Here is a 23924-nt window from a genome sequence, read left to right on the forward strand (position 1 = left end):
TTCCGGTGGCTGCTGCTGCTGTCTTCCTCCCAGGAGGCTCCTCCCCCTCCCTCAGCGTCCCACAACTACAGCTCCCATGAGCCTTTGCGCTGTGTTTACTTTCATTCCCTATGTTTCCTATGTTTCATTCGTACATTTATTTTTTTTTATATATATATATTTCAACAGTAAAAATAATTCTGTATTGGAAATTCTTTGTTTCTATTTAGAGAAAATAAATGAAGATACATTTGAATAAATAAAATAATAAATATTTTAATAGATATCACTATGAAACTTTCGGTTTGTTATGTACATAAAAACTGAGAAAATAAATGAAGATACATTTGAATAAATACAATAATAAATATTTTAATAGATATCACTATGAAACTTTCAGTTTGTTACTTAAAAACTAAGAAAAAATGTATTGCAAATTTTCTTAATTTCATGTTTATATATGCAAATGAGGCACTAACTCATTAAACATGTCTATTTTTATATATATTGTGTATTTGCCTTTTATTGTTGTATGGTGCTGGGACAAACAAACAAATTTCCCTCTTTGGGGGATCAATAAAGTTAATTCAATTCAATTCACCAACATTGGGTGATGGCAGAGTCAAAAGCTTGGTTTCATTTTGATACATATTGATGACATTAAAAGTATTTTTAATAATGGCAGCAGTAGTAACTTATGGTTAAGTACTTTTCAATGTACTTCCTTGTGTTTTTTAATTTTCTTAATTGTCATTCAGCATTAAATTAATAATAATTTGACAAATGGACACTAACATAAGAGCCTTAAAATGTAGCCCTGATGGTCTGGACCCAAAGCAGTTGCAAAGTTGTTATTTATATTTAGAAAATATAACCAGATCTGTCAGATAAATGTAATAAAATACAACATTTCCTTGTCCGGTGGCTTCGAATTACATCGTTATTGTCAAAATATTTTCAAAAGTCAGTGATGCTTATGTAAATAATATCACAGACGGACATGAAATGAAAACACGCTGACGTCCAGAGGAAATTTAATTTGTGGTTCTTTCAGGTCATATTGCATCACAACAAAAAACAACAACCATCGGTGTCTGATATCGGTGTGCATGAGAGGACGAATCAGAGACCGGGGCGATGGCGGCGGCGGCGGCGGTGGCGATGTGCAGGAGGTGAGGACACTAGAGCGAATGTCATTTCTGCTGCTGCAGGGCTTTAATCTATGTAAACTCATGATGGAGGCACACACACGTTTGTTCATCGGCCCTCCTGTTGCCCTTTGTCATAGCACCTCCTCTCGTCCTCTCTCCCTCTCCGCCGCCGCCGCCGCCTTCTGCTGGTAGCCGCGTCCGTGTCCCCTGTTGCCCCCGCCCCCTCTGCTGTACATGCTGTTGCCCCCGCCTCCTCTGCTGTACATGCTGTTGCCCCCGCCTCCTCTGCTTCTCGACGGTCGCCCGTCCCAGTGGTATCGTGAGGATCCAGGGCCGCCGCCGCTGCCGCCGCCGTGCGCTGCGGGGCGGTGAGGGCCCCTCCTCCTTCCCCGATGACCTCGGCCGCCTGCAGAGTCGGTGGCGGCGGCGGTGTCGTTTTGGCACTCGGTCTCCAGAGCCGACTCTGCGTGGTGGTGGACGACGTCCCTGCGCGGCGGCTTCACCTCGCACTTTTCAGCGTCGGCGACGTGCATCTGAGGGTCGAGGGTCGTCTGCTGAGCTCACATTTAAACAAAAAATTTGACAATTAAAACTTGTAATACAAAAAATATTTGCCTTAATGTAAGTGAAAAACTGAGAGGGACCTGTGTGCAGGGACATGGGCGCCGCCATTAGCCCAGATCCATACCGGAAGTCACGACCGGAAGTTGCTCTTCTTCGTGTATATTATTTCTATGTTATTCTAAGAACCCCCCTCTCTCTCTGGCCTGTCTAGCCTCTACCTGCTCTTTTTACTAAACTTAACCAACTCCTTTCTTCATTGCCTAACCCTAACCAAAGCACCCACCAACGACATTTCATCTCTCTCTCTCTCCTGGTCTGCTGTCAGCAGGAGCGGCGCTAGCCGTTAGCCGTTAACAGCGTTTTTTAAATAACTCAATAACTTAATAAACGATCCATGCAAAAAAATATTTTATAGCTCAATCATGTTGTAACTAAGATATCCGCTGGAAAACAATATTTTATTATGGACCATTGAGTTACTGAGTTATTTTTTTTATCTACATAGAAATTATACACATGAAGAAGAGCAACTTCCGGTCGTGACTTCCGGTCTGGATCTGGGCTAATGGCGGCGCCCATGTCCCTGCATACGGGTACTCTTGGAGAAACTTGGGAAGTTTCATGGTGATGTCTGTTAGTTAAAATGTTTACACTATTCATCTGTAGTGTCCCCCTAAGAGCAGTTTACACCACAGATGCAGTTTGGAGACAAACTTCATTCAGACTTTAACTCTACATTTGCAACAGTAAACAACACTACTGTTATTTATCCTGCTAAATCTTAGATTATTGTGGATTATTACATCCATCAATCCTCTAATCAGCCAAACTTTAACAGTGAAATATCAACTCTCATCAGCTCGTCCACAGTTTCGACTTGTGTTGTAGTCAAGACCATTACTGTATTCAGCACCAGTACTCATAATAATCAAGTGGCTTGGTATTTACATTATTCCTCAGCTTTTCAGCGTTGACGACGTGGTGCATCTGAGGGTCGAGGGTCGTCCGCTGAGCTCTGACCGGCCCTTCAGTCCAGTGCGGCCAGTCTGAGGACAGAGACAGTTTGTCCAGTTGCTCGGCGACGGGGCCCGCCGCCGCTCTGCCGTGATGGGGTCTGGACCGGCCCCCCCTCCTCGGCCCCCCCCTCGCCTGGTGCTGATGACGCCTCGGGCCCTGACCTCCTCTGCAGTGGGACAGTCCGGGGGGAACAGACGGCTCCGTCCTCAAGCCGCCGTCATCAGGGGACGCGTTAGAGGCCGAGGACACCTGGGGGCCGGGGGACGGGTCTGCGTCCAGGTTTCCGTTCTCAGCGACAGATGGAGGCTGTGGAAGCACGAATCAATTTAAATGTTTTTATTAAACATTAAAGGGATAGTTCAATAGTTCAACATTTTGGCAAATTGGGCCATTGCCATAATCCCTATAGTCATAGCAGTAGGTTCGTTTCCTTTAATTGTCGGTGCAAGCTATTTTTAGAACGGCGGAGCAGAGCCGTGAGCTGCTCAGAGCTACTCTACGGAGGCTCATGGGATATCTTGGTTTCCCTCATCAAACTCATCAAATACACAATCCAACAACTCCAAAACGCTCTGGTGGACAAGTTGTGACCTGCACATTCACCACGATATGAGATAATAACAGAACGTTACCAGACAGAGATTCATGCAAAACCGCTGATGCACGTTCCCGTCAGGAGCAGTTTTTCATCAAGCAGTCTCTGTATTTCCCTCTAAAACAACTCTGTCTACTAACGTTCTGTTATTATCTCATAGCGTGGTGAATGTGCAGGTCACAACTTGTCCACCAGAGCGTTTTGGAGTTGTTGGATTGTGTATTTGATGAGTTTGATGAGGGAAACCAAGAAATCCCATCAGCCTCCGTAGCGTAGCTCTGAGCAGCTCACGGCTCTGCTCCGCCATTCTAAAAATAGCTTGCACCGACAATTAAAGGTAACGTGCTATGACTATAGGGATTATGGCAATGGGCCAATTTGCCAAAATGTTGAAGTATCCCTTTAACACTGATTTGTAGTTGGAGAAATAAAAAGAAGATTGTGTAGCCTCATTAAAAAGGCATGTGACATTTCTGAAATAAAATATTGTTTAGTAATATTAAACTGACAATAAAATGAGCGCTGCCTTTAAAATGAATGTGTGGGTTCTTATGAAGTTGTCTGGTGATAGAGTGTTATATCGAGGCTTCGGACATGGACAGACATCATGTTACACTGCTGACATGTGTCCAGCTGATTCGTCCTCACCTCGTTGATGTGGATGAGGAAACGGTTCGATTCCTCCTCCGGGTCGATGATTCCTCCTTTTGACCTTTGTCTCTCCAGAAGCTTCTGGAGTTCAATCCACTTGCGCTGAAACTCTGAGCCGATCGCTGCTTCGTCCAGCTGAGAGACACACACAAAACAAAACACACACATTTTATTTTCCAGAAACAGCTGGAGATGTTCAAACAGTGGGTCGGAGCTGGTGTCACCTCGGGCAGCTGTGGCGCCGGGGACGTCAGGAGCAGATCGACGTCGTACGCCAGCGGCTCTCGACACACGGGACACACCACGGTCAGCTCCTGTGGGAAGACTCAGAGTCAGGACTCTATGTTTCTCAGCGACACAGAGGCTGTCATTACGCTACAGGCCTCGATGCCCAATTCCGATTTGTTGCTTATATCCGATTTTTTAAACTATCTATTTACATGTTCTATCAGAAGTGACCCAGATCTGATATCTGCATTTACACCTGCTTTGCCTGCGTGAAACAACCTGCTGAACCTGCTATTTTCGTTTCGTTGTGTTCTCAATCCATCCTAGCACAACTCCATCAAGAAACCCTGTCCTGGTCTTGCATTGTTGCATCTTCATCCATCTTATCCATCCATAAACAGTCTTTTTTTGTTTTTTCTTTTGTCATAGTAGCGTCATGTTAATTGTCTCTCTTTGTAGTTTTTTTTGTCTGTTGGTTTCTGTTGGATACATGTGCGTTTTTCCTGTTTTATGAATTCTGTTGTTATGTCTTTGTGTTTATTTTAATGGCTTTTAACACCTTGCCAGGAGGACTACAGTCGGAAACTAGCCGTTGGCTAACACTGGCACTTTTACATTTTATTATGTCCATTAATGTGCATTGTCCTCCTTAAATAAAAAATAAGTAAGAGGAAATAAGCCAGTGAACTTTTTTAAAGATGGGAGATTATAAATAATAATTATAAACGACAGGAAGTCTTGTGCTGAGAGTTTATATCCAACACGTCACTGTTTACAAAGTGAACGTCTGTCCTTACAAAATAAAGTTAGTGAAGTGGCTGCGTGGAGCGGAGCTGCTGTGAGATGATCAGCTGACAGTGACGGTTGTGCCACCGTCTGATCCTCCGTCGCTCACGTAGCGAGGACGAGACAAAGCCTCTTGGACACGTACTGTATGTGTACATTGTTTGTTTTTCCTCTCTTGATTTCTAATTGGCTCGTTTCAGTTTTTTCCGGTAGGCGAACGTGAAATCTGGTGTTTCTCTAACACGCTCTCTTTTTTCACACTCCCTCATTTGCCTTCGATTCTCATATAAATTAATCTGACAATATCCGATTCCATGCGTATTTGTCCCGTTTGCATGTTCATGTTACACATCCGATCTGAGCCACTTGAGAGGAAAAAATCGGAATTGGGCCACTTGAACCATGTAGTGTAAAGACAGCCAGAGTGACCACGGCAGCAGCAGCAGCAGCTCAAACTCAAACCTGACAGTCGGCTCTCTCTCTGGTCTTGTCCTCCTCCAGCTCCTTCTCCCTCTGCCGCAGCTCCCTCTCCGAGTGGCTGGCGTAGCGGCCGAGGCAGTGGGAGTGGAAGTAGTGGTAGCAGCTCGTCTTGGTGAACGTCTCCCCTTCCTGACCACACACACAGCAGAGGAATATGTGTGATCATTATTAAAGACAAGAGACATTAAAGCACTTTTCATTTCACTTCACTGAACAGCACGAGGACACTGTGGCCTTGTCCACACGAGCCCGGGTATTTTTGAAACCGTGAACATATGTTCCCGGTTGTATGTCCTGTCCACACGCAACCGCGCTTTTGGACCCCTGAAACCGTGGTTTTTTGAAACCGGAGTCCAGGGTGGGGTTTTCGGCCGGGGTTGGTTTCACCGGGTGCGTGTGGACACTGCAACCGACCGACAGCTCACCTTGAAGCCATAAAGGCAAATGACACAGTTTCCATGAGGAATGTTGCTTTCAGTCAAGATTTCTTTAGCTTTCTGGAGAAGAAATAAAGATGGAGGACGGTTAATGCAAACAACATCGGTAACCCTTTAATTTACAGGCTGTTAATTATGTGATAATGTGAAGAAATAGCCTAGAAATAACAATTGATTGTGTCATAATGTCAAGAAATGGCCTAGAAATAACAATTAATTGTGTCATAATGTCAAGAAATGGCCTAGAAATAACGGTCAATTTCATAGTAATATCATGTTTTTGATGAAGGTAAAAGATTACACGTGCTTTTTATGCTTTGAATTTTTTGGGAAAGGCCAGAATTTTACTCCACCAAGTCCTTGCAGTTGTCAATTACAATCAATCGTTATTTCTTGCCTCCATTTCTTGGCATTACTATGAAATTTAGACTATTTCTAGACATTATGATGCAATTACTTATTATTTCTTGGCTATTTTTTGACATTATCACATAATAACAGCCTGTAAATTAAAGGGTTACCACAACATCATGTCTTGGTATCATTAACATTAACTCCACAGACGATCATCTACATATTCTATTAAATAATATGAAGAATAAAACAGTGTAATGACCTCGATGAGCTGATACAACACCGGTGAGCCCAGACAGGACTGAGCCTCCACCTGAAGACACTTTTGGACACTGGGACAGAGAGGATGCATGTGATTATAATGCTTCACACTGGTTATATAAAACACACACACACACACACGGAGCCGACAGCTTCAGTTCATCACCTGCTGAGTTTGTCATCAGAGAGTCCGCGGGGGTTGTGGATGGAGATGGCCGGAGAAGACGACGGGTACTAGAGACAGAGACAGAGACTCTTCACTTATATTGATCAGTGTTAACAATAACAAACACTTTGCATTTAGTTTCTTTCGTGTTCCTCAATTAGAACCTGGGCCTGGACCAACACCACAGGTCAAAGGTCAAAGGTCACAGAGACAGAGACAGGTACCTGCTGATCGAGGGTCAGAGTCAGGGTGAGTCGGACGAACTGGGAGACAGAGTCCTCTCCTGTGGACGGGTACAGGACCAGACTCACCTCCCAGCTCCTGCAGGACAGAGAGCAGCAGCTGCTTTAGCAACAATACACATAACCAAAAATACAAGGAGAAACCTCTGAGGGCCGAAGTAAAGTCAGACGTCAACAAGGCCGACGCTGCAAAAACAGCATCAACAAGGTCCAACAAAGAGACACATTGTACACATTTTTTTTTTTGACAATTATTGCTTAAATTATGGTCATTGGTAAGGCAAGGCAATTTTATTTCTATAGCCCATTTTTACACACAGTTTGTCTCAAAGGGCTTTACGTGGCATCATAACAACATCCTCTGCCCTTAGACCCTCACATCGACTGAGGTAAAACTCCATGGAAAACCCTTTTAACAGGGAAAAATAGGAAAACCTCAGGGTGAGGAGGGATCCCTCACCCAGGGCGGGCAGACGTGCAATAGATGTTGTTACACACAAGAAAACTGTTTTATAGCATAGCATAGAATGCAAAACATGGGAATTTTAACATTAGTTGTGCCTTGTGAGTATTATAGCTAAATATATTATTAGTCTTTCTCTTATGAGAAGGAGCACTCATATAATATTTATTGAATCTTTGGTTTCCATTAAAACATGTGAAATTAACTGAGGTGAAACTGTGATGACAGGTACCAGGCTCTGATACAGGATATAATATCTCTCAATATCAGCTTCTATCATTTGTTTTGCAGGTATTTTTTGTTGACACAGTGGAGCCTCTGTAGGGAACAGGTAGTAAAAGCTCAGTCTGTTCCCTGTCACAGTCTGTAACTCTACATAAACAAGATGGGAGTCTCTGTGTCTGTGTGTGAGACATGTTACCAGGTGTAAAAACGCTGAAAAGGCAGATAACAGCAGCTTGTCTCACCCGTCCTCTCTCCGGTCCGCCTGCAGCTCGTCCAGGTAGATGGACTCTAGCACCTCGATCTCAGACTGGACGCTGCGGAGAAAGGAGGAGAAAAGGAGGAGAAAAGGAGGAGAAACCCGCAGCAGTTAAACCTTGCACCTGTCTGTCTGTCTGTCTGTCTGTCTGTGTATTTATTCACAGTTATTTACCGAGCTCACACCGGGAGCGAGCTAACTTAGCGTTAGCATGTTAGCTCGGACACTGTGCAGCAGCAGCAGCTCTGACCAACCCCACACTTATTTTTCTTTCTTTTCTTTTCTTTTTCTTTTTTAAAACATCAGATTTGGGATGAAGTACCGTGACAGACACCGAGCGGATTAACAGCAGGTTAAATGAACAGTGTGGTGTTATTGAGACATGCTGGCTGTCAAAACAAACTCACTCGCACTCCGCTGCCATGATGGTGTTTCTGTGAGAGCCGCTGGGTGTCCCCGGCTCCAGAGAAGCGTCGTTATCCCGATTCACCCAACCAACCAACCAACCAACCAACCAACCAACCAACCACGCTTAAGAAAAGCACGTAAACGCACCACGACCTGAATCCGGTTATTTATTTACTCCTTCCGCGGAGCGTAACCTCCGTATTCCCGTATACAAATCGCGTAACTACGGTTACGCTCAAATTGATAGTTTATTTTGAAAGTCTTTACCGGAAGGTGTAGGCCTACTTGCTGCGGCGATAACGGTCATCATGAATGTCGACTGTCCTGTAGTAAAAAATAAATAAATAAAATAAAATAAACTGTAAATTTAAAGTTATACTGTAAAAGGAGGAAAGACAATGAATTCTAAATATTAGGTCGTAGTTATCCCAAGTCTTGTGGTCACAGTGCGTAATTACATCGTTTGCAAAAGTTTTATTTTGGTGCTTTGACCGGAAGTAAATACTACACACAGGGTAAATGTCCGATTGACGGTAGTTCAGAGCAGTTGTAATTACACACTATGGCCACCAGAAGGCAGACTTATCTCCAGCGGAACAACTCTAACAACGCTAACAGGACAGTTTTTTTGTAGATTTAGTAACTTTTTACTCGTTAATGTTCATTATTATGAGTGTCCACTGTGGCCAAAATTTGTGATTGCACGGTGACGCTGTAACGTTTTACATTGGATTTTGAAACCGGAAGTAGTGCTACACTTAACATCGCTAGCTTTACGATTTTAGCATGGAATTGTAGTTGCTTATTATGACCACTAGAGGGCATAACATTAATGGTTATAAATACACAGACTGGCACTTTTCATTGGTAAATGCTAGACAGCGGCTGTTAAAAAATAACTTAGTAGTCGAATATCTACCGCTACCGTTGTCATAATTATGCTAGTAATGTTACACGGATAGCGTATGAAACCGTTACCATGGATATAAACGGGGTCTTGCAGTTCGTCGCTGTGACCACTAGAGGGCAACAAACAGGTCAGTCAAGCTAACGTCATACCTGTTGTAAAGACTTCCGGTGGATTTTCAAAATAAAACTACCTGCACCGCCAACGGTGGAGGGCGCGTCTGAGCATCTGTTTTCCGGTTTTTCCCCACAACTAATCGGAAGAAGAAGACGAAACCCACGAAGAAGTAGAAGTAAACCCGCGATACGCAAACGTTATTTCATGTTCACAACAAAAAAAAATATGACACGAGCTTATTATTAGTTTAAACATTAATACAGCACAATGTCTGCGTGTACACAGACGCGTGCGACGTTATAACACAACAACGTGTCTGTAGATTAAATGTTATTAAAGTCGCGTTGTCTCTGAGGAAAGAGCGAGAAAATGGAGGAAACTGTGATGGAATCGGACTCGGTCGAAATCTCCGGATCTTCGTCTCAACACGGGGTCGCTGATGCCTGGGAAACTGTCACCGCAGCTCTGGTGAGAGGTTTAGATGTTTATTTATCAGCCAACACGTTTCTCTATGTGTGTGTGTGTTTGTAGCAGCCGGAGGACCGTGAAGGCAGCACGGAGGGAGCCGCCGCCGCTGCTGCAGAGTCTCATTCAGATGTTAAACTATTTAATATAAACTGACTTGTGTTGTTGATCAATAGTCAGTGGGATGTGACCAAGACAAATCACCACTTAGTCCGGTTGTTCGGCTAAATTCAGCTCAGTGTATTTCCTGGAAAACCTGGAATATGGTTGTCAAATGTCCAGGAAAAGCTTGAGTGAAAACTTGAAAACCAGCGACTATTGTCTCCTCTGCTGAGTGACAGATAGATAGTTTACATAGAGCTGTGTTGGATGTGGTTTAAAAAAACAAACAAATACAACATGTTTTTGCGTTGTTCTGTGATACATTTGTCTTTATTTCTAAGCATGTAAGAGATTATTTCATAGATGAGTTAAAGCCATTGATTGCACATCTCTATACAGACTTCTGGCAGAGAGAATGAGAGAGAAGAATAAACAGAAACAAACTGGTTAAATGTCCAAAATAATCTACAACTGTGGAAAAAACTTCTCCAAAGCCTGATGTATTAGGATGTGTTGGTGTTATGGTGTGATTACATGTCTGTCAGACTGTAGCAGCTGGAAAAGTCCTGGAAAATGATTTAAAGAAAAGAGTGGGAACTCTGATTTTTGATTATTTTCTGTCACTACCAGCTCTTTACTTCTGTCTTTACACAAACCACCAACAGCCGCTGTCCCTGTTAATAATATAATATATGCGAGAGATTCACAGGACTGTGAAACAAACATAGGTAAATAATAAGTACATAAAACTTAAAATAAGATAAGAAGGACACTGACCCCAGATATAGGCCCACAATCATCTAAAAAGAAACACAAGTAGCCTACAAAACATTTCCCCTTGAAACATTGATGAGAATACAATAAAACGTATTAAAGTGCATGAAAGAGAGTATCCATGTTTAGCAGCACCATATTAAGAAAGATTCAAATAACAGTAGTAAGAATAATAAATGAATAAATACTTCTGTTCTGAGTGCAGCAGTGAATCAGATGTTTTAAGGTCAGATCGACCAGTCGTCCTGAGTCTCTTCTCTCTACTCTGTCCGTGTCCAGGTGTCTCCTGGCTCGGCGGTGGCGGACCGGACCCTGTTCGACTCCCTGGCCCTGCTGTGTGGTCAGGGTCTGGGCCCGCTGCTGGGCGGCTGGCTGCTGGAGACGCTGCAGATGAGTCTGTCCTCCTCCGTGGTTCCTGAGTTCTGGTCCGGACTCAAACAGCCGGAGAACGAGCTGGAGGAGCGGGGCCGGGCCTGGGTCCTGCTCACCGCCTTCAGGACGCTGCTGGACCGACTGGCACCGTTTCTGGGCAAGTAGAGACCGGATCCACCAATATGTTCTATAGAAAGACCTTAAGAAATGTCTTAAGATCTAAAGTTAAGAAGATCACAAGAAAGTTCTTGTGCAATTCCTCAATATTTTCTTAAGATCAGTCGTTTCTTACGAATTTCTTATTTTTCCTACATAAGAACTTCTTAAAATACGTCACTGCATTGCACACGCCAACAAACAACATATATGACATGACATCCATATAACATGGAGAAGGACAAAAAGAGATGCAGAAACCTTTCAAGGCAGGAGCTTGAGGTTATGATGGATGAAAATTAATGTACGAAAAAAAATTACTACTGGGGAAAAAGAATAATATGGGAATAACAGCGTAAAATAAGACAAGAGGGTGGGCCGAAGTGACTATGACCTACTTAGTTTAAACTTGTCGAAAATTTGTTGAAAAAGGTGATATTAGAAGCTCACCTATTCACTGTAGGAATTTTAAGACAGGTCAAGGTTGTCTTAAAGTTAAGAAAAAAGTAAAGAAGAAATTTGAGAACTTTGATTTCAAGAATACAATTTATTCTTAAAGGAATAGTTCACCAAAAAATGAAATTCAGTCATTGTTGACTGCTGATGCTGATGAATACTCTGGAGTAGTTTTTTTATTCCTCAAAGTTCATCTGGAGACCCGGGAGGCCGGTTCGTAGTCCAACGAAAACTTTATATGAGATTAATATAGGGACTGACACAAAAACGTCCATAAAACTACACAAAAACCATTTAATATTCCTCCACACTGCTCGTCTGCTGCAATCCAAGTGTCCTGAAGGGATATAGTCCAGAGTTTACTGGAAACAACGTCATTTAGGACATTTTTACAGTGTGAACCTGAGAGTGCACCCCAAGCAAATTCAATACAGGACAGTTTAGGCTGTAAAAATGTCCTAAATGACGTCGTTTCGAGTAAACTCTGGACTATATCCCTTCAGGATTCACTTGGATTGCAGTGGACGAGCAGTGTGGAGGAATATTAAATGGTTTTTGTGTAGTTTTATGGACATTTTTGTGTCTGGCCCTATTGACTCTTATATAAAGTTTTCGTTGGACTACGAACCGGCCTCCTGGGTCTCCAGATGCACTTTGAGGAATAAAAAACTACTCCGGAGTATTCATCACGGTGAGGGTGAGTCATTTTTTGGTGAACTATTCTTTTAAGAAGGTTTTGTGAATCTGGCCCCTGGACTGGATCGGTTTTGATGGGATCACTGGTTTTCTGTGAATGTGAGCAGCAGCACTCAAACCTTCCTCCTCCTCCTCCTCCTCCTCCTCCTCCTCCTCTTCCTCCTCCTCCTCCTCCTCCTCCTCCTCTTCCTCCTCTTCCTCCTCCTCCTCCTCCTCCTCTAGACGGTCTGGAGCGGTTGGGGTCGTGGCAGGACGAGGGCCGTGGCGGTCTGCGCGGCCCGGGGCCCGGCGGCCTGCGGGAACGAGCCTTCACCATCATCCGGGCGCTGCTCCTCTTCTCGCCGTCGCCCGTCCTGCAGGAGCGCGTGCTGGAGTTCTACAGCCGGACGTTCTCCGTCTACATGAACCAGGAGGGGGAGACGGAGGACGGGGCCGACGCCGCTGCCGCCGACGTTCCCGAGGGAGGCGTCTGTCCCGGCTGCGGCGTTCCCGCTCAGCGCTGCTGGTGTCAGGAGGCTCTGGAGCAGCTGCAGGAGCTCAGCCACATCCTGTCAGTGGACGCAGTCAAACATTTATCTTAGTAGTAGTAGTTAGGGTTGCAAAGGGGCGGAACATTTCCAGTAAATTTCCAGAAACTTTCCATGGGAAGTTAAGCTGGGGAATTTTGGAAATATTCCAAATTGGAAACTTTCCATGGGAATTATGGGAATTATCGGGAATTCATGGGAATTAACTGGAAATTGGGGGTAATTTAAACAAACTGTATCATTTCCAAACGTAAATATTTTGTTTTGTCATAAGCAGACATCCATGCAAAATAATACAATTAATAAAAAACATGACATTTCAACAGATTTATTTGTGAGTAGAACTTTATCAAGTTTTAATTCTTGCATGAACAATCAATTCTTTTACTGAACAACAACAATCAAAAAGTAAAATGAAATTTTCCCCAACTATATTTAAGTTCCTCGTTAAGAGCCGACCTTCAATTTTGTAAATTTCAGCTTTATTCCCATATATTCCCGTTATTTCCTGTTAATTCCCATATATTCTCGTTAATTCCCATGGAAAGTTTCCATCTTTGAAAATTCCCGGAATTTTGCAACCCTAGTAGTAGTAGTAGTTTATTCGATCTTTTACACAAAATTGTTTACAGTTGAGCATCAATCACAGTCAGTCAACCTTCCATAATACCATCATTAGGTCAACTAGTTCATAAATAGATAGAAAAGGTGAAGGCTGAAGCTATCCAGCTTATAAATGCCTACCCTTTAATTCATTATTTCAGTAAATCCATTAGAGCTCTTCATGGTTTCAGAGTCATAGAAAGAAATAATTATCCAATAAATAACAAGTGTAGCCAAAAAATAAAAGAAAGAAATAATTTAACAGCATTACAGTTGCAATCAACACCCAATTAATCAATCCTGTTTATAGCTTTCTATCATACTATGTTTTAATCTATTTCTAAATTGTGTTATGTTTTTGCTTTGTTTGAGATCCTCTGTCAAGCTATTCCACAGTTTTACTCCCACCACAGAGATACACGTGTAGTATTTATTCTTGGTTGTTTTAAGTCTTAGCTCATATCTCCCCTCTCTTTCCTTGAACATTTTTTGAATATTATTAGGGAGTAAATTATTCTTGCCTTTGTATATTATCTGTGCAGTTTAATAATTGATCATTTATTTTATCTTTTCTGTGGTTTCAGTTCCAAGCTGCAGCTGCTGGAGTGGGTCAGCTCGGAGGCCGTCACCTCCATCCTGCACAAGCTCATCGAGCAGCGGATGGAGCAGCACTGCAGGGGCGAGTACGAGTGCTCCTTCCTGCTGGAGTTTCAGGAGGTGAAACAACAACATGTGTGAAACTTAAAGGAATAGTTCAACATTTTGGCAAACTTCTCCTATCGCCATAATCCCTATAGTCGTAGCAGTAGGTTCATCACCTTTAATTATCGGTGCATGTTGTTTTGAGATCTGCGGGGCAGAGACGCGAGTTGCTCAGTGAACACAATGGAGGTGAACGGTACAGGTCCCCTGTCCCTCACCAAACTCATCAAATACACAATCCAACAACTCCACAACGCTCTGGTGGACAAGTTGTGGCCTGCACATTCACCAGACTATGAAATAATCATGCAACGTTACAAGACAGAGTTGTTTTAGAGGCAAATGCAGCCAGAACTACATTTCAGACACGGGCGGAGGGATTTCAAAAGTGCAAGTAGTTCAGAGTATTTGCTTCATGTGTCGTAAATGTTACATAATTATACATGATTATCTCGTAGCGTGGTGAAAATTAAAGGTGATGAACCTACTGCTATGACTATAGGGATTATGGCAACAGTAGAATTCACCAAAATGTTGAACTATCCCTTTAATCAAGTTTTATCTCCTCGTTAGCTGTGAGGTCTCGGGTTCATCGTGTGTTTGTTTTTGTGTCTCAGTGGCTGGAGCTGGTGCTGGGCTGGCTCAGCAAAGTGTTCGCCAGTGAGACGGACTCGGAGGGTCCTGTACCTGCTCCCAACGTTCCCAGCGTTCCCAGTGCTCCCAGCGTTCCCATGATTCCCATCACACCCGGCGCTCCCAGCAGCCAGAGCGGCCAGCCCACCAGCTCCATCCTGAAGCAGTGGAGATGCCACATGCACCAGTTCTTCTGCAGGATCTACGTCAACATGCGGATCGAGGAGTTATTCAGCATCATCAGAGGTCAGAGAGGAAACGGCTCATTACCGGTTTCGACTGGTTCTATGGATCCTTAAAAACCTGTCTCACACTACGTAAATGAACAGATGTCTTCGTCAGGTTTCTGTTTCCACATGTTGAGTTTGAGGTTTCCTTGTTTCCTGTTTCTCAGATTTCCCAGAATCCAAAGCTGCCATCGAGGATCTGAAGTTCTGCCTGGAACGAACCAATCAGAGGCAGCAGCTCCTCACCTCGTTAAAAGCAGCGTTTGAGAGTCGTCTCCTGCACCCAGGTCAGCGCCAGTCAGCAGAGTTTACAGCTCGTTTGATACCGTATTGACCCGAATATAAGACGACCCCCCTTTTTCAAGACCGGAAAATACTTTTTCAAGAAAAAATCAAAGAAAAAATGAATCTTTTTTTTTTTTAACTTAATTTTTATTTATTTTTTCACCATGGTAACATGACAAATCCATTTCTCTTCATATACATTTTTTTTCTTTTTTACAGCTGCACATTATCTTAACACTTATAATCACAAGTTGTAGAATAAAGCAGTACGATAAAATAATAATAAATGGAACATAAACTCAATTATACAGATTTAAAGTGAGAAAAAAAAGTAAAGGAAGATAAATTATGGAATATATATCTCTGTCTCTGCGTCTCCATCTGTCCTCAGGAGTTCACACGTCCGACATCCTCACCGTTTACATCTCGGCCATCAAGGCGCTCAGAGAGCTGGACCCGTCCATGGTCATCCTGCAGGTCGCCTGCCAGCCCATCCGCAAATACCTCAGGTCAGTGTCTCTTTTTCTTTTTTTATTTGCCTTCAAAGAAAGAAAAAAAGTGACATACAACTCCTTAACAATAATAAATAAATCATTATTCAAAGAGAACGACTATAAAAGATGAAATAAAAAGTGTAGAATTTAATCTAAAACACTTAAACAGACGAGTAGAGACGGTTTCTAGTCTCACACTCTAAAAAGCTGACGTTGTTTTAATCCTCTGTGGTGCGTTCAAGGACGCGTGAGGACACGGTGAGACAGATCGTCGCCGGTCTCACCGGAGACGCCGAGGGCTGCACCGACCTGGCGTCGGAGCTGTCGAGAGGAGACCCCGTCACCCTGGAGATGCAGGACAGCGACGAGGAGGGAAACCACCCGGAGGACTGGACCCCAGACCCCACCGACGCCGTGCCAGGTCAGTGAACGCATCACGGGCGTGTCACAGGGTTCCTACACATTTGAAATTTCCAAATTCCAGACTTTTTCCAGACTTCTCGGTAAAAAAAGAAAAAATTCAAATTTGTGATATCTGAGTAAATAGATGTGCATAATATAAAAAAAAATCATGCAATTAATCATTGTTTTCATTATTCTGAATATGTATGCCATTATGAAACCAAATAATTTCCAGGTAGATAGGTACAGTAGGGCATACAAAATAATTAACCCAAATAACTTCAGATTAAGACCATGTGCAGGTGGCGTTCAACGCTCTGACAAACTAACGTGTCTCTTGTGAACGTCTGTCAGATAAAATGGGCTCGAAGCGTCGCTCGTCTGACATCATCAGCCTGCTGGTCAGTATCTACGGCAGCAAGGACATCTTCATAGACGAGTACAGAGCCGTGCTCGCCGACCGCCTGCTGCACCAGCTCAACTACAACACCGCCAGGTACGTCTGCACACACACACACACACGCTGATGTCCAAGGTTCAACTTGATAGATTTTATTAGATTTTCAGATTTGAATCAACACTTTTCTGTTTGTTATGAAACCTCGACATGTTTGTGTGTTTGCAGGGAGATCCGTAACGTGGAGCTGCTGAAGCTCCGGTTCGGGGAGTCTCACATGCATTACTGTGAGGTCATGCTGAAGGTAAACACACACACACACACTCCGACACAACTGATCTGAAAACACTGACTCGGGTTTCCAGCTCCAGAAGAAACCGACTTTCACTTGTGTTTACGACAGAAAATAGATAAAATAGGATTCAACTGTAAATCTGTGATTCCCTCTGTGGACAGGGACAGGAAACAATAAAACTGTCTCCGTGATGCGTCTCAGGGCCTTTTCCCATTTCTCCACACTTGGCTGAGTGCTCACGGTCACGCACACACTTTGGTGACGTTTTGCTGGTGGAACGTACATTTGCATACAGTGTGCAGCACGTATGAAGTGGCCAAGTGCACGGGGATATTTAGAAGCAATCGGGACAAACTGCAGCCTGTCATCTGAGTGCTATTGTGCACACTAGCACAACTCCCACACACACACACACAGCAACACTTTTAATAAACAGTGCAGCTGGATCACAGTCTCATGTCTCATCTACTCCAAAAGTCTCTGTGCATAAGATTCAAATCATAAATGTGTAAACACAACTCCGTAAGAAAAAAAAAAAAAGAAAAACACATAGGGTTAAAGGGACAACGAGGAGTTTTGGAAAGCAAAGTGTTTTCACACTACATTTCCCATGAGCCTCCGTGCGCACGGTGAAATTCTTGGACCAGCGCAAGATGGACGAAAGCGAAAACATTTGCCAAGAATGTTTTCATTGATCAAGAACGAAAGTCGGAGGTTCAAAGACGATCAGATACCGTCATAGTTAAACGGCGATGCGGCGGCGTTACTCCCATGAGGAAACTGAAACTAGGAAATGCTGGACGAGTCGATAATATCAAAATAACTATAAAGACAAAACGATATATTTATCGAAAATGGACCCATTAACAAGTGGGTAACGTAGATTCATCCACATTAATATGAGACTCTTTTATAACCAAATACAAACTCCTCGTTGTCTCTTTAAACAGAGCGTGATGAAAAATATTCACATAAGTTATAATCAATAGAGAAAATTTCTTATTATGTGATAACAGGTCAAAAATGTTTTATGAAATGCACTCTCCTCTTGTATTTTTGTACTTTCTTTTTATTTTTGTACTATTTATATTGTTTGACTTGTGATATGGACCTGTGTAAAACCTGTGTGATATGGACCTGTGTAAAACCTGTGTGATATGGACCTGTGTAAAAATGATCAGTTGAAAAGGTAAATTAATCCTACAAAGTACGTTATATAAGATTAAGAGATAGAAAGTCAAATTCATTTTATTGAAATTTATCCAGTTTCCCAAACGTGGCTTGTGGCTCCCGGTGACGGCAGACTTCACCAGCTGGTGCATTGTGGGATTTATTCTTGGCCAAATACCGCTTAGGTGCCGTCTTGCTGCACATTTGGCCGTTGGAGAAATGGGACACACTTGCACACTAAGACTAAGCCCATAAACGCACACGCCAAGGCCCTAAGTAACAGTCTCTCTCTCTCTGGTCCAGGACATGGCCGACTCTCGCAGGATCAACAGCAACATTCGCGAGGAGGAGTCGCGGCTGAGCGAGGAGGAGCAGCCGCCGCTCTCGCTGTCGTCCATCATCCTGTCCTCCGAGTTCTGGCCTCAGCTGAAGGAGGAGAAGCTGGAGCTGCCGCCGGTCGTCTGCCAGGCCATGGAGGCCTACACGCACCGCTACGAGAAGCTCAAGGTGGCGCTCGCCTGCTGAGAAGCATCACACAACAATCACAAGAAAAAACTGAAGCTGAAGGAGTTTTTTTTTTGTGTATTTATTTTTATTGCTTTTTTAACAGAAAAATAGATACACATTAACAAGAGATGGTCGTGCTAAACAGAACAGTACAGATTCTTTTGACAGAGTTTCTTCTTACATGAGACAAACAGGACATATAGTATGTATAAAATAAATGGCACAACAGCAGAATAGCACTAATTCAGTTATTAGACATTAAATCGAGAAAAGGTTGTCAGACTTTAAAAAATATTTCCTCTTTGGCAGATATAATATACCTGATTTTCTCCAAGTGTAATACATTTCCCAGTTCTCTCAACCACATTTCAAATGTAGGAGTACTTTCAGATTGCCAAGACTGTAAAATTAGCTTTCTGGCTAACAATGTTGAAAGGGAAATAGCCTTAGCTTCACAACTACTTTTCACATTATCTGGATTGGCCACCCCAAACAACACGGTGAATGGGTCTGGGTTACATGGATGTTTAAAGGCCTTAGTGAAGAACTCAAACAAGCCGCCCCATAGTGATTGTAGCTTATGACATGACAAAAATAAGTGGGATAGTGTCCCTTCTTCACTTCGACACTTAATACATTGGGATGACACATCTGGAAATATTTTCTGCAATCTGGAGGGAGAATAGTGTAGTCTATGTACTACCTTGAATTGTATCAAATTATGTCTTGCATTGATTGAGCTACCATGAATATTTTTGATACAATTCTCCCATATCTCATCTGAAATTTCCCTATCGAATTCTCTCCCCCAGGCCTCTTTAAATGAGTCCGACAATGTGTTATTCACGTTCTGTATTATTCCATAGAGTTTTATTTGGAGCTGAGGTTTGTTTGCTCCTGTGTTTCAGGCCATGCGGACGCTGAGCTGGAAGCCGCACCTCGGCTCCGTGACTCTGGACGTGGAGCTGGAGGATCGAACCCTCACCAACCTCACCGTGTCGCCCATCCACGCCGCCATCATCCTGCACTTCCAGGAAAAAAGTAATGACCTCATCTCTCGTTTCCCAGTCGGCCTCACGTTTTTTTTTTCTTTCTTTTTTTCTTCTTTTTTTCCCAGAATCTGATTTTATCGTTAAGTTAAGTGAAGATCCTGGGAAGCGTTCTGGGAAATCCTCGTTTCCCAGTTCCTGTTCCCGTTCCATCTTAACGAGATTAAGATGGAACATGTTGATTTAGATTTATAATGACGATATTGTCTATTGTGTTACAGTCACCAGCAGCCGACTGCACCGAGGCTTCTTCACTGTAAACTCTATGAAGGATCGTGGTGGTTGACTTTGATTCTTCCTCCTGAACACAGCCGAGTTTAGAAAAAAACTACAAATCATTATGTTTTATAAATTTAAAGAATGAGTTCAGACACTAGTTGTGTTTCCATTACCTCTAGAAATGCGCAAAACCTAAATATCGCGATTAAAAACAGATAATGGAAACAACTACTATTCCAAAAAACCTCTCATATATCACCAAAACATTTTTACACTCTCATGAGTTGGTTTTTCACACGTGTCGATAAGTGTATCGCAAAAGTGTAATGTAAACTTTTTTTGGGGGGCATTTATACGTCACTCCAGGTCTGATAAGGTTTGATCCCGTTGGTAATTTTTTCCGTCTCCCTACATCGCCACAGTTTTTAGAACGGCGGAGCAGAGCCGCGAGCTGCTCAGAGCTACGCTACGGAGGCTAATGGGATTTCTTGGTTTCCCTCATCAAACTCATCAAATACACAATCCAACAACTCCGAAACGCTCTGGTGGACAAGTTGTGACCTGCACATTCACCACGCTATGAGATAATAACAGAACGTTACCAGACAGAGTTGTTTTAGAGGCAAATGCAGAGACTGCTTGACGAAAAACTGTCCCCGACGGAAACGCACATCAGCAGTTTTGCATGAATTTACCTCTAAAACAACTCTGTCTGGTAACGTTCTGTTATTATCTCATAGCGTGGTGAATGTGCAGGTCACAACTTGTCCACCAGAGCGTTTTGGAGTTGTTGGATTGTGTATTTATTTAATGAGTTTGATAAGGGAAACCAAGAAATCCCATGAGCCTCCGTAGCGTAGCTCTGAGCAGCTCACGGCTCTGCTCCGCCGTTGTAAAAACAGCTTGCACCGACAATTAAAGGTAACGAACCAACTGCTTTGACTATAGGGATTATGGCAATGGGCCAATTTGCCAAAAATGTTGAACTATCCCTTTAAAAACTGTGTCTCATGGGCCGTGATTTTATGAAAGTTATGGGATGTTGTCACTGTTGAAAGTCTGTTCTTCACATCTTGTACCGTTTCCACCCAACCGAGCTATTTTAATAAAACTTAGGCGTGTGAGGTTCAGTCTGATAATAACTCAGGCGGTGTCACACTATAACACGTCCCTGTGAAAAACCAAACAACAGTTCCTTCTGTTACAGTCATGAGACCTTTAGACTGTACGAGAGTTACGGCTCATTCGCTTTTTTGAAATTTAGCTTTTATTTTGTGAAAACCTGTAATGGAAACCCAGCTACTAGCTCTGCAGTCGTCATTGCTCCTGCACAGATGTGAGAACAGAAGATCCTGCAGACATGAAGTCAGGTTCAGTCCAGTCTGTGTTTGTGTTTGTGCTGTAGTCGGCGACTTTGATTCGGTGAGAACAGACCTGAGGTGTTTCAGTCCGAGCCAACGTTTGTGGTCCGTTTGTGTGTGTGCTCACTCACTCACTCACTCACTCACTCACTCACTCACTCACTCTCTCGGTCAGGTTCTTGGACGCTGGAGGAGCTGAGCATGAAGCTGGGCGCGCCGAAGGAGCTGGTGCACAGGAAGCTGGCGCTGTGGCAGCAGCAGGGCGTCCTGCGGGAGGAGGCGGGGGGGCGGTACTACGTGGTGGAGACGGGCTCGTCCAAGGAGAAGATGGAGAGAGGAGTGATGCTGATCGACAGCGACGAGGAGAGAGACTCCAACACCACCACCCAGTCGGAGCAGAGGGAGGAGAAGCTGCAGGTGCACACACACACACACACACACACACACACACCAGTGGTGGACAGTAACGGAGTAAATGTACTTGAGTACTGTACTTAAGTACATATCCAGAGGATTTGTACTTTACTTGAGTATTAGATTCCTTTGGTACTTATTACTCCTACTTGAATACATTTCCAAGACACAGATATTTTTACTTTTACTGAAAAGTACTCGTTACTTTCAGGTCTGCTCTTTTTTTTAAATTATTTATTTATTTCACTTTGGTTCAGAGAATTCACCTTACAAATCAACAATTCATAAGTGGGTTTTTCCCCCTCCCATCCCTCCCGATGTCTCCCCCACAAACAAAACTACCAAACAAATTTACAAAACAAAACAAAATAAATAAATAAATAAAGTAATAATAATAATAGCAATCATAATAATAATAATAATGTATATATATATATATGTATAAAAAAAAGAATTAAAGAAAAGAATTATAAATCATTTATCCAAAATCACATTATCAGCATGAGCACATACATAAAGCAGTTAGAAAAATACGTATTTTAATCTAGTGATGTACAATTCATATTCTCAAAATGCGATATAAGAGGTTGCCAGTGTTCATAGAATTTATCGGTGGATCCCTGAAGTGTAAAGTCTAGTCTTTTTTTTTTTTCTAAAATCCTATTGAACACAAGCTGTGTTTGTCAAAGAAGGAAACCCTGACCCCTAAAAGCAGCACATCAGTGCAGCTGGTTTCAAAGAGTTCATTCTCAGAAACAAGAGTTAAAAGGTCCTTAAATTCATTTAGAAAAAAATATAGTAATTCATTGATGTGAAAAATAAGAAATTTACTCCTACTGTTACTTTTACTTAAAGTAAATTTAAAAGCATGTAGCTTACTTTTGGATACTTAAGTACCTTTAAAAGCAAGTACTTTTTTACTCTTACTCGAGTAACATGTCGACTGAGCTACTTTTACTTAGCGGTGTAAATTTTGACCAGTAGTATTTGTACTCTTACTCAAGTACTGGGGTCGGGTACTCTGTCCATCTCTGACACACACAAACACACACACACACACACACACACACACACACACACACACACACACACACACACACAGAGTCAAACATACGACAACAGTGAGCAGGATGCCAAGACGCCTCTGAAAACACTGGCTCTCTGTCCCTGCAGCTGTTCTGGGCCTACATCCAGGCCATGCTGACCAACCTCGACACCATGACGCTGGAGCGGATCCACTCTATGCTCCGGATGTTCGTCGCCACGGGGCCCGTTGTTACGGAGATGGACGTCAACGAGCTGGAGGCCTTCCTGCAGAGGAAGGTGAGGGACCATCAGCTGATGGTCTCTGCAGGCGTCTACAGACTCCCCAAAGCCAACTGACCAGGGAGGAGGAGGAGGAGGAGGAGGTGGAGGAGGTGGCAAACTGTTCAAGTGTGATGCTGCGTTTAAGTGCTGTGGGAAATATGAGAATCCTCTTCTCCTTTGCCTTTGGGTGAGAAGAAACTCTGAAGAAAAAACTCTCACAGACTCAGATGAACTCCTCTCAGACTGGATTTTCCTGTGGGAATGAATACCATACAATATTATGAAGGCTATTACTCTGAAAAGTTTGATTTTCAAAATAAAAGCACTTCAAGACTCTTCTTGAGCTTCTGTCTAGACATTGTCAGCGCTGCTACGTTGTGTGTGTTATTGACGTAACCGACTGATAAATGATTATAAAACCTCTCGTGTGTCTTTGAGCTGTTTCATCCAGAGTTTTTTTGTTTTTTTTTGCTCACATCTTATTTCAGTTTTCCTCTGAGCTGAACGAGCAGCGCTTGTAGCAGTGTCTGCAGAACAGAAATGCGTCATCATGATCTGACAACCTGAGTCACAAGTTTGTTATCAAATTAAAATGTTATATTAAAAACCGCAATCATCTGTAATGCAGTATCTCTAAACCAAGTCTTCTTCCACCATTTTTTTTTTTAACTTTTTGGCTATTTTACTTCCTTTATTTGACAACCACAGTGGAGACAGACAGGGATCTCTGCTGCTGCTGGTCCCCGTTTTGTTTTTTCTTTTTCTTTGAAGAATCATTGACTTTCAAATTATCATCAGTGACCTGACAGAAAAAAACATTTTGAGGAACTCTGCAGGGAGCTGTGACAAAGTCATTCTTGCATTTTTTAAAGGACACTTTAATCTATTCAGTTATGATTCAGCAGTTTCCCAAAAACAGCCTGTCCTCTAACTGTCGAGAGACGTCTGGATGATTTTCCACAAAACAGGAGCTAAATGTGTTAAACTCTGCAGCAGTGTGATCATCCCTCTGATTAAATCTTT

The 23924-nt window shown here is 42.8% G+C and overlaps 2 protein-coding genes across 2 annotated transcripts; one reads left to right on the forward strand and one right to left on the reverse strand.

The window, feature by feature from the left end:
- Nucleotides 1–996: 996 nt before the first annotated feature.
- On the reverse strand, nt 997–8362 carry rnf25 (ring finger protein 25). The gene is made up of 11 exons (XM_085783485.1): nt 8263–8362; nt 7842–7913; nt 6894–6990; nt 6670–6737; nt 6505–6574; nt 5877–5948; nt 5434–5580; nt 4182–4271; nt 3955–4092; nt 2643–3017; nt 997–1684 (listed from the first exon to the last, which is right to left on the reverse strand). Exons 1-11 carry the CDS (start codon nt 8277–8279, stop codon nt 1262–1264), a joined length of 1569 nt encoding a protein of 522 aa, XP_085639611.1. The 5' UTR covers nt 8280–8362; the 3' UTR covers nt 997–1261.
- Nucleotides 8363–9428: 1066 nt separating this feature from the next.
- Nucleotides 9429–23002, forward strand: anapc2 (anaphase promoting complex subunit 2). The gene is made up of 14 exons (XM_085783487.1): nt 9429–9755; nt 10908–11157; nt 12531–12858; nt 14023–14155; nt 14758–15019; nt 15168–15287; nt 15677–15794; nt 16022–16200; nt 16536–16677; nt 16807–16882; nt 18347–18550; nt 19459–19591; nt 21355–21596; nt 22767–23002. Exons 1-14 carry the CDS (start codon nt 9657–9659, stop codon nt 22974–22976), a joined length of 2496 nt encoding a protein of 831 aa, XP_085639613.1. The 5' UTR covers nt 9429–9656; the 3' UTR covers nt 22977–23002.
- Nucleotides 23003–23924: the final 922 nt, after the last annotated feature.

The sequence above is a fragment of the Trachurus japonicus genome, chromosome 8 (genome assembly GCF_045865225.1).
Source record: "Trachurus japonicus isolate A0001 chromosome 8, Traja_1.0".
Classification (NCBI taxonomy): Eukaryota; Metazoa; Chordata; class Actinopteri; order Carangiformes; family Carangidae; genus Trachurus; species Trachurus japonicus.